This window comes from Artemia sp. Qi Xiang Cuo, unplaced genomic scaffold (genome assembly GCF_049724085.1).
Source record: "Artemia sp. Qi Xiang Cuo unplaced genomic scaffold, ASM4972408v1 HiC_scaffold_3175, whole genome shotgun sequence".
Taxonomy (NCBI): Eukaryota; Metazoa; Arthropoda; class Branchiopoda; order Anostraca; family Artemiidae; genus Artemia; species Artemia sp. Qi Xiang Cuo.
In genome coordinates, this window is record NW_028300569.1 from 23,051 (window position 1) to 39,560 (window position 16,510).

General features: G+C 34.6%; 1 protein-coding gene across 1 annotated transcript; it reads right to left on the reverse strand.

Moving 5' to 3' along the window:
- Positions 1–12,330: 12,330 nt before the first annotated feature.
- LOC148938526 (uncharacterized) lies at positions 12,331–16,031 on the reverse strand (the record flags this gene model as incomplete). The annotated part of the gene is made up of 2 exons (XM_089107724.1): positions 12,331–12,559; positions 15,952–16,031. Coding segments are annotated over 2 exons (309 nt in total), but the record flags the coding sequence as incomplete, so codon positions are not given.
- Between the last annotated feature and the right edge of the window lie 479 nt (positions 16,032–16,510).

A 16,510-nucleotide genomic window follows, 5' to 3' on the forward strand; every position in this document is an offset into this window, starting at 1 on the left:
ACAATGCACCTTTAATACGTAAGTGATAGAATTGTAGAAAACTGGAGCTTTGATAATGTAATATACCATGACTTCCCATCCCTTTCACTAATAAAATCGATATGGTCATGTAATCAGGGGGCATTCAAACCTTAGGGAACATCACTCTGTGTAGTCAATATAGACATAACTCACCAATTCTGTTGCCCTTTCTTTTCCTAGACAGGGCTTGATCAGCCCGAACAAAGGAAGAACAGGGTTGGGGTGGAACCTAAGAAAAACAAGTTGAAAAAAAGTTAAATTTAAAAATATTGAAATAAAAAAATGGGAAAAAAATATTAAAATGAATATTAAAAACCACTCATGTAATTATTGACACATATACTGAGTATTCTATATGGTGTTATGACACACTCCAAAGACCTAGGCAATCACACTTATAATCAGATATTGAAACGTTAAGGAAGAAAATATAATTTTAAGTTTTACTACAAAAGTAAAAAAATGTACTTTTAATTAGACTTTCTACATGAAATTCAGACTTGCAACAGCAACATTTCATTAGGCCACGTGTTTGAGGCAACAATTTATTTTCTCTCTGTCTTTTGGCTTGTTTAACTAGAAACAATGAGATCTACCTCTCCAATTTATACCCTCTAGTTGAAACCCTCCAGTCCGCTCTAGTGGCATATCCAACTGTTCTTGGAAAGTCCCTTCAAATTCTTAATATAAGTAAAAACTATGAGCATTAGATTAATATACCTTTGTTTTGATAATTACCACATAGAAGAGTTTAACACTCTTCTTCACTCATTCTTATTAAATCTAAGATTCAAATAAGGTTAGAGAATGAATCAAGTCCGTCACATGCCTATCTATCTGATCCACAGACATAGGGTGTTTATCATAAAATAAAGGACTGAACAATTAGGTCTATCAGCTAAACAGTTATTAAAAAGGGTTATTGCAGATGATGCTTAGTTTCAGTGCAGGGAATCACTTCAAAGGGTTATTTTCTGTAACCATGGTGACATATCTCCCAGGAAACACGTTGATATATCACCGTGTGGTGACATATCTCTTCCTCCATTAGTTTTGTCACTTAAATCAGACAGCATCATTTATTCTCAAAAACAATTACAGTCATTAATTAAACATTATACTTAGATTTTCATAAGACATTAATCTTAGATTTCATATCTTAGATAGACATTAATCTTAGATTTTCTTAGATTTTCATAGTTTGGTAATACCAATACCTTAGGAAAACAGACAAACAAAATAGATGGCGGTCTATTTTTCTAATCTAATTTTATGTTGTTTATTTTCCAGGTGATGCCGTGGGATTTGTCTACTCCGTTGCTGTGTAAAACCGCCTAAGCCAAATACCGCTGCGTATGCCGCTTTGCACTTTATTCTATCTAAAAAAACACTATTTATTCCCTTCTAAGAATTTCACACTGCCCTCATGTCACTGCCCTGCTATGTTTATTAATGATATTGTTCCTTATTTCCGACAAAGATGGGCACCTACTCTCCGACTGGGAAATCTGAATATGTCAATGCTACTATTTGCAGACGACATTATATTACTGGCAAAGACAAATAATGATTTACAAACCCTCTTGAATCTCCTTGAAAAATATTTGAAAGAGAAGAAACTAGAGGTGAATGTCACGAAATCCCAAGTCATGATTTTTAGCAAAAAACCCTTGGAATCAGCACCACAATTTTTATTGAATGGAAAAATGCTGGAAGTGGTGGAAAGGCCAAATACTTAGGTTTCATCCTTTGTAAAAATGGAAAATGGACCAGTCATATTACAACAATGGCACAGAAAGGAAGAAATGCATTATTTGGCATATACAGAAGCACACTAACAGCAGAAATAAGTGAACTAAGCCTCCACAAACATATATTTAATACTAAAATTATGCCTATCCTACTTTAAGGATCAGACACATGGGGGTATCAGCCGGCAAAGCAACTAGAAACCCTTCAACTTCAATATTATAAACGAGTTTTTGGCCTACACAATACAACACATACGTTAGTTTTAAAAGGTGATCTTGGCATATTTAACCTGTAATTGAAAAGATATACCCAAGTCATCAAATTTTGGTTAAGACTTCTAGAACTTCCCCAGACTAGACTTGCCATAGCAGCATATGAAGATCTTCTCCTTCAGTATAACAAAACATCATGGATAGCACAACTCAAAAAGATATTAGAAGGGAATGGATTTTCAAGTTTGTAGGAGAAGGGAAAAGGGCCAGAAGATCATGAAACGTTCTTCAAGGAATTTAGTGCAATACTTGAAGACCAAGAAGTGCAATTATGGCAAGCAGCTGTATACAAATCTCCGAGTCTTACTTTGTATAGAGAAGTAAAAGAGAATTTTGGTCAGGAGTTTTATTTCAAGCTGGGATTGCCCATTAAATATCTGAGGATTTGGATTCAGATTCGATCAAATTGTCTTCCAATTCATGCTCAGGTTGTAAGGAAAATGAGGGAAGGTTCAGAGGCCGGGTGTAGTTGCTTGAGATGGAGGGGAAATGATTATGGGTTGGGCCATTTCCTCCTCCGGTGTAAGAAACTCTCTCATTTAAGGGGATTAATTATCCAGGAGGGGGAAGATAGGCTGCTTTGTGAGTTAATGCGGTCTAGGACTCCCCGTTATATTGTGGCAGTAGGAAATTTTGTATTGATGGGAAGGATGTCAAATGAAGTGTAATTTTTCTTTAGTATTTGTCTTTTTGTATGTGGCTTTAATTGGCTTTTAAATATAGATTATTATTATCGCATATTATGACCTCTTCCCGACTCATTTAAGGAGACCTTGCTCTTCGTATGGCCCCAGTTGGATTACCAAAAAGCAAAATTTTGGCCAGCCAATCCTTCTTTGTCTGTACAACATCACTTTGCTTTCTTAAAAATTTCTTTCACTGTACCCAGGGCTGGATGTAGGGAGCGGGGTCAAGGCTTTAGCCTCCCCCCCCCAAAAAATATATGTTTTGTCTGACTCGTAAAACCGTAACAAAATTGTATATAAATATAAACAAATTTGGGTACAATCCCATTATATGGGCCTTTCTAAAAAGTCAAGTTTGGTTAGTTCTAATGAAATAAAATAGCATGAATCTGTATCAGTTTAGAAACAAGCTAGGGCTATAAATTTGCAAATTAGGGGGGTGTGGTGTAAGGCCTGGAATATATTAAACTCGTCCGCTCATCTAGATTCCTTCCCCCCCCTCCCCGCAAATAAAAAATAACACAGTTTAATATCGTATATGCAATGAAAACCTTGCTATCATTGCCTGCTCTACAACAGTTAAGACGTCAAAAGACGAATTTTATCATTGCCAGTCTATAGTGATTAAGCCGAGAGGCCCATTTAATGGGATTGTACCCAAATTTGTCAATTATTTTTTCAATTTTTTTTTAAACCCCCCCCCCCCCTAAAAAAAATCCCGGATATATCCCTGACTGTACCACTTGAAAATTTGATTGACATAAATCTTTCTTTGGTTTATCATCAGATATACAGAGTATCAAAAGTGCTACTACAACTTCCTTATGCAATTGTTCTAGAAAATATTGAGTAAATCATCCTTAGTCCTTCGAATCACCCCCGTTTCTGAGCCATACTTGACTGCTGTTATTGCCGTGGCCTCCAATATCCTACTCATAGTTCGATAATCCTTTGATTTTCAGCTTTTTGCCTTCTAGCAGAGTTTTGCCTTCTCAGTTGATACCATATACTATCTTTATAAATGAGCAATAATTTTTTATATATTTATGTATATAATTATGTATTTTTTTTCGAAAACGGCTTCATATTTTTTCGTGAAAATTGGTACCTTGGTATTATATTCTTGCATAAAAAAACGATCTATATAGGTCAGAAGTATGAGAAAATTTGTAAAGAGCCTTAATTTTGGAAATAAGTTTAATGTGATTGATGTCATTTTTCTATATGGTCGAAAGTGATTGGAAGGCTTGACATTTTCAAACAGTTCATGTTAATGACCCAGCTCAATGGTAACCAAAACTCTAGAAAAAGGAATTTTGATACCAGTAGATTCACAAAAAGAATCAGATTTTAACGTTTATTTCAAATATATAAGTTTCATCAAGTTTAGTCCTACCCATCAACAGTTACGCACCTGAGAAAATTTGGCTAATTTTTGGAAAAGGGGGGAAATACCCCCTAAAAGTGGTGGAAACTTGATGAAAATTACACCCTCATAGTCAGGGTCTCTGAGAACCCTCCTGCAGAGGTTTCTAGCACCCATATACAAAAATTTGGAATTTTGAATTTTTCTCCATAATAAATAAAACGGATACATGTTTATTTTTTTTTTTTTTTTTTCAGTGGTGTTTGTATAGGCCCAGTGGTATTATAATGTCGTTGGAGAGATCATTGCAATGGAAATTAACAGTAATACTGCTCTTTCAATTGACCAAAAAAATGGAGTGCAACAAGGCCCCTCCCATGCTCATTGTTTTCCCAAAGTCACCCGATCAAAATTTTCAGATAGCCATTTTGTTAAGCAATGTCGAAAATATGATAACGATGTCTTTAAGGATTAATTATTCCTCCAAAATTCCGGGAGGGTGGGCTTAATGTTATTAAATGTACCAAATGTCACATTTGTGTTTTGTGTAGGGGTATGGAGCCAGCGTTGTCCAGGGGGTTGTTTGGCGGGGAGTGAGTGGGGGAGGGTGGGGGGCGAGGGTTAGGGTGGAGGCTAGGTACAAGAAGGGAGTGGTAACTAGGAAAAAGACATTGTTTTGACTGGGGGGCCGAATTTCCAATCATTATTTAAAAAAAAAGATTAGAAATTAGATTTTTTTAAAAACAAGTTTTTCAACATAAATTAAGGAGCAACATCAAAACTTAAAACGAACAGAAAATAATACGTATATGATTGGGTTCACCCCCTAGTCAATACATCCCTCTTTAAGCCAAAGATTTTTTGTACTTTCATAAGAGCTATATATTCAAATTATCGGCCTTTGTCATTTTTAAAGAATTGGAACAAAATTCAAACTTTAGCTTAAAGAGCAAGGTATTGGCTAGGAGGCGAATCCTCTAATATACAAATTAAAAATATTTGAATATAGAAGTTCGTTACGTAAGTTACGTATATTTATTACTAATAAAAACGTTCTTAGTTTCTTACGAAAATTAAACAAGTGTCGAATAAGCCATTTAACCAAATAGAAGTAAAATTAATATTCAAATTTTGTTTTAATTATTCATGTACGGTGAGCCAAAATAAAAACCTACCTTAATTCAAAAATGTACAAAAATTAAATAAAAAAAACAAGTTTTTTTTTAACTGAAAGTAAGTAATGTCGTTAAAACTTAAAACGAACAGAAATTAATAAGAATCTTAAAGAGGCTGTCCCCTCCGCACCGCCTCACAAGTTAAGCGAAAATTTTACGTTTTAAAACTTAACATACTTTAAACAAAGAAAAAATTGGTGCTTAATTAGCGAGGTGGGGAGGCGGAGCCAGCCCCTTTCATATACGTAATAATTTCTGTTCTTTTTAATTTTGAACGTCGGTCCTTAATTTAATTTAAAAAAAACTTGTTTTTTTTTATTTAATTATATTAAATATAGAAGTGGGTATACTGTATTATTTTGTTGTTGTTGTTGTTTAGACCAGGTCACTTTGTATTGAAGGAGTTGCCATAGTAAGTTCGAAAAGGTCTCTTTCAATTGAAAATAGAATGGGCTGATGCCCTTTTTAATAGTTGAAAGTGATTGGAGGACAACTAATCCTCCTCCCGCGCCCATCCTCTCATTTGTCCTTTATGTTTAAAAACTAAATGTTGCATTAAGATTAAATAAAAATGCACTATCTTAATGCTAATTCCCAATTAGACATCTCATCAGTATCTCTAGAACAACTGAGGGTCTTATATTACAACTTTCTGGGCTATTTCTGCTCTTAAAATTTAACCAAATCAAAATAGCGCAGGTTTATCCAAGCTATCAAAGAAATTAAACAGATTATTTTGTGAATGGTATCAAGTTTTCCATTTCATGTCAACTAGAGGAAGTATTTTTTTTTTTTTTTTTATTATTATTTTTCTTTATACATTGATTGGATGATATATCTTACATTATTTTTAGTTTATTAAAAGATATTGCCTACTACATATATCCCTTTTAAAGTTGAAGGGTTTATTTCGTCTAGCTCAAATTCGGATAAAATAAAAAAGAGAACCTTTGGAGGCTTATCTAATGTAGTTGTTTTTATTTGCTTACCTTTTTTTGTATATCGGTCTAAGTCCATTTGTGTATATTCTATAAGCTTCTGGTAGTAGGTTAAATATGTCAGTAAGTTATATATTTCTGTATATAACTTATATATTCAGTTAGTTATATATATTTATAAGTAGTAGGTTAAATATGTCAGTAAGTTATATATTTCTGTATATAACTTATATATTCAGTTAGTTATATATATTTATAAGTAGTAGGTTAAATATGTCAATAAGTTATATATTTCTATATATAACTTATATATTCAGTTAGTTATATATATTTATAAGTAGTAGGTTAAATATGTCAGTAAGTTATATATTTCTGTATGTAACTTATATATTCAGTTAGTTATATATATTTATAAGTAGTAGGTTAAATATGTCAGTAAGTTATATATTTCTGTATATAACTTATATATTCAGTTAGTTATATATATTTATAAGTAATAGGTTAAATATGTCAGTAAGTTATATATTTCTGTATATAACTTATATATTCAGTTAGTTATATATATTTATAAGTAATAGGTTAAATATGTCAGTAAGTTATATATTTCTGTGTATGACTTGTATATTCAGTGATTTATATATATTTATAAGTAGTAGGTTAAATATGTCAGTAAGTTATATATTTCTGTATATAACTTATATATTCAGTGAGTTATATATATTTATAAGTATTAGGTTAAATATGTATTAGGCTAACTTATATATTCAGTGAGTTATATATATTTATAAGTAGTAGGTTAAATATGTCAGTGAGTTCTATATTTCTGTATATAACTTATATATTCAGTGAGTTATATATATATATATAAGTAGTAGGTTAAATATTTCAGTGACTTCTATATTTCTGTATATAACTGATATATTCAGTGAGTTATATATATTTATAAGTATTTTGCGTGTTTTGGTACCTCAATAGGAGGCACGGACCAAGGGGGACCTTGTCCCTGGGGGTCCATAATAGAATCTGGGACACCCTCGCCCGGGGTCATAAATACAGGCGGAGGAGGAAGAAGGCCCTTGAAATGTACGCTCAAAAGGACCCACTGGTTTGTCCACAAGTACCATGAGTTGCAAACTTTCTCCCAGCAATGGGTTAAATTGCATGGTGATGCAAAACACCATCACGGGAGGATCCTCGAGAGGAGGAAAACTGCGGCAGGGCGTAAGATCCAGACCAATGGACAACGGCCTCTGTAAAGGGTTGCCTCTACCTTGTCGAGGTACCCGCAAAACTGGGGACCTTGTGTTCAACTCTGTTCCCACTTGAGGAGTGGCGCCCCTCGAGGAAACTATAGCCTAGTAAACGACACAGCATTTGCAGGGGATTCTGACTAATGGACAATTCTTCTGGGCTTGGTATGTTTTGATGGGCGTCTTTGGGCTGAAAAACCTTTTCCTAGCTTATTTATCTATTATGGGTTGCCTCCCCATAGTAGCATAATATTTGTAGGCATGAATATATAATGAGTCGGAGGTAATAAGCTTGAGACTGTCTGTGCAGGATTTCGACTCTTGTTGATAGAAGAGCATCACCAAGTGCTGAAAACCATGTTGTGACCAAGATGGGCCCAGGATTGCACAAAGCCTCCATTCATGGAGGTCCCAGGGACTTCTTGCTGTCCGGTTCTAAGCCGGCTTAAGGATTTCAGTGTAGACTTGAGAAGATATGTGAGTTCCATCCTGCACTGGTATCCCGGATCATTGCTTTTTCTGATGCAAAAATAATTTCAATAATTTAAAGAATATCAAAATTTGAACTTGGAATGTTATGACGTTAAAAAATCACTATCCCCTCGATATTTTGACTGACAAATTCAGACGATTCGAACTGAACTTATTAGGAATTTCAGAAACTCATATACGAGGGGTAGGTAGCATGAAATTAGGTGATATAGAATTTGTTTACTCAGGCAGGAAGGATGGGGTACATAGACAGGGAGTAGGGCTCATGATGAATAAGGAAGCTGCTAAATCTTGTTTAGGCTGGGAAGGTATTAATAATAGAATACTAATTGCTCATTTTATGACTAGAAAATTCAGGGTATCAGTTATAGCAGTATACGCCCCTGTAGAACCGACTGACGGAGATACTAGGGACTCAAATGAATTTTACTTACAGTTACAGGAGCAAATAGACAAGGTCCCAGGTAGAAATATGATGTTATTACTGGGAGATTTTAAAGCCCAGGTTGTCACAAATAGGGATAGATGGTATCCCAGCCTAGGTAAATTTGCTGTAGTAAAAGAAAACAGTAATTGATACAGACATTTGCGATATTGTAGGCACAGCAATGTAGTTATAATAAATATAGTTTTTGGTCGTAGAATGGTCTATAAGTTAGCATGTCATTCACGTGATTACGAGACAGTAAACCCTGTTGATTATTTTGTAATAAACAGTAGACTTGCAAGATCAATATAAAATACTAGGACATATAGGAGTGTCACTAATGATGCTAAAAGTAAGGATCACCATCTAGTAGTGTCAAGGGTTAATTTAAAACTGAAATATCGGAAGGGTAACTGCCTCCCGGGAAGTTATGATGTTGGTAGACTCCAGGATGAGAATTTGAGAGAAACTTTTCAGGGACAGTTGAATGCTAAACTCGAGAGTTTAGAATTTGATAATGTGGAAGATGGTTGGAATAATTTTAGAAAAATAATTTGTGAAGTTGCTGAAGGTGTATTAGGGAAGAAAGCTAGAACCGCATCTGGAAGATGCAGCTAGACGGCATAATAGTAAAATATTGTACTGGCACGTTAACAAATTGAGAGGGAGTAGTCAATCCGGACTTGTCCCAGTTAAAGATAGGAATGGGGTCGCAATTAGAGATAATTAAAAAACTAAAGAGAGATGGGCCGAACATTTTGAGAATTTTCTTAAACGAGATAGAGTTGCAGGAAAAAATATAGAGGAAAATGAAAAAGTTTGTGATACTTTGGATGTGAAGGAAGATTTATTTTGTGAGGAGGAATTAGCAACAGTACTAAAAGGATTAAAGAATAATAAGGCTCCAGGTGCTGATAGGGTGGTAAATGAGTTTCTTGAATATGGTGGCTCTGAGGTTAGAAATAAGTTATTGAAGATTATGAATAAGATTTTTGAAAAAGGGGAAGTACCTAACGATTTTAGGAAAACCTTAATTAAGCCACTTTATAAGAAAGGTGATAAAAGTGAGTGTGGTAATTATCGAGGCATTAGTCTGGTGTCTGTAGGTAGTAAATTACTTAGTAATATGATACTTTTTAGACTGAGAGATGCGGTAGACAAAGTTTTAAGAGAAGAGTAGTGCAGTTTTAGAAAAGGTAGAGGATGTGTCGACCAAATTTTCACTCTTAGGTTAATAATTGAAAAGTGCCTGAGTTTTCAAACACCTTTGGTCCTCAGTTTTATAGATTATGAGCAAGCGTTCGATTCTGTTGATAGAAGACCTTTAGTAAAGGTCTTATCCTTGTATGGTATAACAGACAAATACATTAAAGTGATTAGTGCTATGTACGAGAATAACACTGCTGCGGTTAAGGTAGGAAATGAGGTTAGCAGCTGGTTTTGTATTAAATCAGGAGTTAAGCAGGGCTGTGTTCTTTCCCCCTTTATATGGATTATTTTGATGGACTTTGTTTTAAGGAGCACAGGAAAGGCAATGGGAGACCACGGAATCAAATGGGGAGGAAAAAGTCTCCTGGACTTGGATTATGCTGATGATGTAAGCATCCTAGATGAAAGTGTGAGCAAAATGAATGAAGTTTTAGAGGTTTTGCGAGGTGCTAGAATTGGTTTGAAAATTAATGTTAGAAGACTAAGTCACTAAGGCTAGGAATAAGTGAAGATGAAAAGGTGACTTTGGGTAATGAAAAGATTGATCAGGTGGGCAGCTTCACTTACATTGGTAGTATTATTAGTAAAGATGGTGGGATCAGTGAAGATGTTAAAAATAGAATAGCCAAGGCTCAGGGTGTTTTTTCACAGTTAAAAAAAGTCTGGAAGAATAAGAAGATAAGTTTGCAAACCAAGATTAGATTATTAGAAGCTACAGTGATGACAGTGGTCAAATATGGCTCTGAAGCATGGACGCTCGGAAGAGCGGATAAAGATTTGCTACATGTTTTCCAGAGAAATTGGTTAAGGACTGTTCTGGGTACTTGGCTGACTGACCGTATTTCAAACAAGAGGCTATACGAAAAATATGGTTCAATACCGCTTTCTAAAGCTATAATGAAAGAAAGGTTGAGTTGGCTAGGGAAAGTTGTGCGGATGAACGATGACATATTGCCGAAGATTGTTCTTTTCGGCCAACCATCTAGGGCTAAACGGAAAGCAGGTCGTCCCCGTCTGGGGTGGGAGGACGTCATAAAGAAAGATTTAAAGGAAATGGGAACTTCGTGGGTGGGTGTAAAAAGGGAGGCTTTGAATAGATTGGGGTGGAGGAGGATCGTACGTAGCTGTGTTGGCCTCAGGTGGATTGGTGCTGCGGTGAGTTGTTAGTAGTAGTAGTAGTAGTAGAGGAAGTATGAAACTAAATTAAACACTACTTTTTGTGTCCAGGTTTTTAAAAGGGTGTATGTTGTTAAAAATTTCTGAAAATTTTTCTCCAGTATACAAATAGCAGGCCAAACTATAAAGTCTTAAAAAATAGCGAAAATATTTAAAGTATTATTTTCTTTTTCCCTTAAAAGACTATGCCAATATAAAACGAACAAAAATTAATAAAAAAAATATTTTCCACAAAATAAGTTTTTTAAATAAAAGTAAAGAACTCCATTAAACAAAAAACGAGCAAAAACAAATAATCTACCAAGCGTGAAACTACCACAAATCAGCATTGACAAATAAATGAAACCCAAAACAAACAGAAATTACAATAAATAATTGAGTCAAACTCAAAACGAGCAGAAATTAACATAAGTTTGGCTCAAAACCCCTATGCCTCCCCAAGACCAGAACATAACTTGCACTTTACTGAAAAAATACAAATGAATGTGCAGTGTCAGTTTAATTTACATATACTGATATTTAGTAATCAAAATATTAATTTTATTTGATTAATTAAAGTTGTTAAAGTAAAAACATTTATATTTTTCAGGAATATGCAAATTTTGTTCTAGCCTTGGGAAGCCATAGGGGTTTTGCGCCCAACTTATGTTAATTTCTGCTCGTTTTGAGTTTTACTCGGTTATTTATTGTAATTTTTGTTCGTTTTGGGTTTCATTTATTTATCGATGCTGATTTGTGGTAGTTTCACGCTTGGTAGATTATTTGATTTTATTTTTGCTAATTTTTTGTTTAATGGAGTTCTTTACTTTTCTTTGAAAAACTTATTTTCTGGAAAAAGTTTTTTTTAATTAATTATATTAAGAATTCTTATACTCTCCAGTGTTGCGGCTTGTTACACTTTTAAATTCAGAAGAAAACTTCAGTATTTTTTTTCGATTTTTTTTGAAGAAATCTAAAATAAGTAAGTTTTGCAAAAAAGAAAAACAACAAACAAATAAATTTTAATTATCGAGGGTGTTTAAAAGTCATACATTCCTCATTATCTAAATAACCTAATTGCTTTATTTTTCCATTAAGAATCAATATACTGGCCATGTTATTGCTTGCAATTTATGTTTTATCGAATCCCTCAAGGGGAGGGGATAAAATCCTTAAAAGAGTGCAGTGTTTCAATTTTTCCAATGAGTGAGTGAGGGACCCTTCAGATCAATCATAGGGAGAGCTATCCCCCTTCCCCGACAGTTGAGCTTAAAGTATATTTTGAAGTATATATCAGTATGGTCTTACAGGGGCGGATCTAGAGCAAAATCTAGAGGGAGGGGAGAGGACAACGTGGAAAGGGCACCAATAAGAAAAATCTTGAGAGGGGGGGGGCAATGTGACAAGGGCGCCAATAATTGCTAAATTTACTTTTTTTTAAAGAGTAAAAACAAAAAAAGGATTGAGGGCGCCAGAAAAAATCTTAGGGGCCAGTGGTCTCCACCAGCCCCTCCCCCTGGAACCACCAGAGCCTATTCAGGATATTCCAGTATTTTGAAAGACAACAAAATTATTGGGGGGGTTGTCTTAACATCTTTGGGGCATAAGTACCTGGGCATGAGTTGTAGGACTACTGGTTCCATTTATTTTTGTATTTCTGGCTGGGCTTCTTCCACTAGGCACCGGAATCAGACTTGGGTGAGGCTTTGGAATATGTTGAGTGGGTCTAGGTGAAACTGGTTGGTTCATAGGAGTGCCTGGGTATTTTTCATAAATTGGATATGCAGCCGACAAATTTGCTTGAATCGTGGGCTCTCTACAAAAAAATTATACACTATAAAACTCTACTATACCATAAAAATTATAAAAAAAATATCTATAAATAAAAAAAGAAGAAATAATTTTTTTTGGCATAAAAAAGAAAACAGGCTGCAGGTTTTATTTCAAAGTGATAATTGGCTCATAATATGATCGGCAACAGATAGTGGCCGCCCCGAAAAGACCTTCAACGAAACGTTTTTCATATTTATAATTCCTCAGATACGATACGATTTTATAAATTTTTTTTAGATATATAACACGTAACAATTATATTTGTACTTATTTGACGTGGTAAACTCTTGGCTTATCGCAGCGATCCAGGAACGTGATTGGCTCCAGGATGGTCTTTCTTCAGTTATGACGCGAGGATAACCAGTCTAAAACCGAGCGTACAACATATTCCCTGAATTCGCTCAGTAGCCACAAGCCGAACTTTATGGTATATAACCGAACGTTTCTTTAACCGACAGCTCGTTTCCTCCATGGTTACAACAAGACACACTTACATCATCACTTATTTCACGTCGGAAGCCCTTGCTTTTCGCAGTGATCGAGATACAGCGACATATTTGGCTCCTGGACTGTCTTTCCAATTGATGACTCGACGATAACTAATCTCAATCCGATTCCTGAATTCACTAAGGGGTCACAACTTCATGATATATAACTGAGTTTTCTTTAACCACCAGCTGGCTTCCTCCACGATCGCAAGACACCTAAAAGATTGCTTAGTACAAGTTTCACGTTGCAAGCCCTTACTTATAACAGCGATCGAGATCCGACGGCATGTTTGGCTACAGGACGGTCTTTCCACATTTGATGGTCGATATACAGCCAGTCTCAATTCCAGCGTCTATTATATTTACTTAATTCGTCAAGAGGCTAAAACTCATACTTGATGGCATATACCCAGGTTTTTCTTTGACCGTCACAGCTCGCTTCCTCAACAGTGCAAGCCCTTGTTTCTGCTAATGAAGTTATGGCTCCTAAAGGGTATTTTTATATTTGATGGCTCGACAGTTAAAAACCAGTTTCGATCCCCCAAGGATTGGAATCAAGACTTTCCAAATAAATTTTGACCAATCATTTGTCACTGAAAATAATCCCATGACGTCATACGACGTGAATCTGAAGCCAAGCGAGTATTTATGCTGATACATACAATCAGTAGGCTTAATTAAAAACTAGACGAATTTCTTCACACTTAATTTTGGTAAGGATACATTTTTTGTATAGCGGCTTGGGTACAGAGGTGAAACTTCCAGGATTTTTTTTTCGGGAGAGGGAGGGGTTTGATGGCTTCATATTTCATGTTGGGGTAAAGAAGGCAGAATGTACTTCCTCTGATCTTCAAAAAAAAAAAAATTACTCTACGAGTGTTATTCTTTTTCATATCTTTTTAAATTTTATATACTGAGGAGGCATCTAGTTTTGTCAAAGAGTGCAGCGGGAGTCGTAGCTACATATTCTTGCAGCTTCTATGTTTATGGGTCTCAACGCGGGGTTTACCACAGAGCCGTGTATTTTAAGTTTATTGATTTATTTAGGTACTTATTTAGTTACCGGGCAACACGCAAGAATTGTATTGCGAACATCAGATCAGATAACCGGCTATTATCCAATGTATAGTGGTTTCCGCTGCCTTATGAGGTATTGCTGACTCCGTGAGAAATGTTTAAACTTTAGTTTTTTGAGGTTGTAGGGGCCAAAAAAGTTACCTAGGTTATGTTAGGATACGTATTTAATATATGCTATGCTCTAGTCCCCCCCCCCTTACGGTGCAAATATATAGCCCAAATTTGTTTCTAAACTATTATATTTTTATAATACTTTGCTTTATTTCATTAGCATTGACCAAACTTCACTTCTCACGTGTTGCCCGGTAACTAAATAAATACCTTTATTTATTTTATTTATTTATTTTATATGTTTTATTTATTTATATTTTTACTAATTTTCATTTTCATTTAGTTTCATTTTTATGTTTATATTTTTATTATATAATATTTGTATTTATTTATTTTATATTTATTTATTCTATATATTTAATTTGTTTACTTTATTTATTTATTTTATCTAATTTTTTTTTATTTGTTCCCATTTTTTATTAATTAAGCTCAATTTAAAAAAAATTGATCTGAATTCAATGATGCTATTTCAGCTATAAACTATCATCAGATTCTTAATTAAGTTAAAATTCAGGAGAGTTCATCCTCTTAGAAAACGTTCATTCTTCTATAATAATTGGGTATGTCTGTACACTTTAGAGAAAAACCGTTTATTTTTACATTTCAATACACCAAAGGTTTGTAATACAGATATAAATGCAACCAACACACCTGACACAGCCATGCTAGCTCAGTCAGTAGGGTGATTGACATGATTCTTAATCAAGGGGTTGTTTATTTAAAGGGTGGTTAATTTTTAAGGGGTTGTTTTTGCTGGACACTTGTTCCTCACCATGTTGTTTTCTGGTGGTAATAAGGTTCAAATCCCGAGAATGCATTCTTTTATATAAAAGTTACATTTACAGATTGAAAAATAAATATTAGCCTCAAATACACATACAGATGGATAAAGAATTTGATTAAAGGCGGGGGAGGGATCAGGACCTGATTTAATAGGTGCGGAGCCCGATTGGACTTTTTGCGGTGCCTTCTGTATATATTAAATATTTAAATAAAATATGCCCATACAGAAGTTTAGGTACGTAATGTAAAATAGCTCTAATGTAGGACTATCCCAATTAAATTCAAAAAATTTGACATGATCTTTTACGGGTATCAGTTTTCTATATTATCACATATATATTATATAATAATAAACACATTAATAAATCTCATTCAAAAATGCAAAATTAAAATAAATATATTTTTAATTATTTGAATCTCATAATTTTTCCCATAATTTGTCCAAAACAATTTGCTTTGAATTTCAAAAACTTTTTTGTTCATTTTGAGGGTAACGCGGGGCCCAATCGCTCCATTCGCCCTTTATCCGGCCCTGGGATGGATCTTTCCTTTCGGTAACGAGTGATTTCTGAAGACCAATGGTAAAAACATTGGGAGAGAGGGACATTCTGCTTCCCCTTACCTGACTGACACTTGTAGCGATAATTACTGCTGATCAGTATGTTTTCTGTTTACAATATTTGTGTTTATAGCTTGTTTAGATCATTTAAGTGCTCGATGATAAAGCAGATTGGGACGTTCCACTTTCCCTTACTTGGCAAACGTTTTATATTTACTGTTTTTAGATAATTTCATTCGTAAATGACAAATATATTGAGGGAGGGGGCGTCCCACTTCCCCGTACGAAATATTGCTAATGATTATCAGAGTTATGACGTATGTTTGGTATTTAAAGTTATAAGACGAGAAGCTTTACCCTGACACTCTTGGCTGCTGAATAGTTCCATTTCGGAGTAACGTTGGAAGTAAAGGGTTCACGTATCCTCCTTGAGCTGCCTGCAAAAATTGTTTTATTACTTTAGGTAAGTTAGATTAGATATAATTAACTATGAAGAGTTCAAACAGAAAAGAACAAAACGAGGCACTTACGCAGTATAGCGACTACACCAAAGATGTGAAGTTAGGTGAATCCTAATGAAATTTACACAAATATGAGGAAAATATATTACTTTAGTAACAAAATTATGGAAAACACAGCAGAGAATTAGATATGACACTAAACGCCATAAAATCTAACCGTCAGAACCACTAACCGTCATAACATCGACAAAAAAATTATAGATTTATATAATAGTAACAAGTACATAATAGTTTAGAAACAAATTTCGGCTATATATTTGCCCATCAGGGGGGGGGGGAGGGAAAAGCATAGCATATATTATAAACATAGCCTAACCTAGATACCTTTTCCTCCCTAAACCCCAAAAAACTTAAGTTTTAAAATTTTAGATGTTATGACGGTTAGTGGTAGTGGT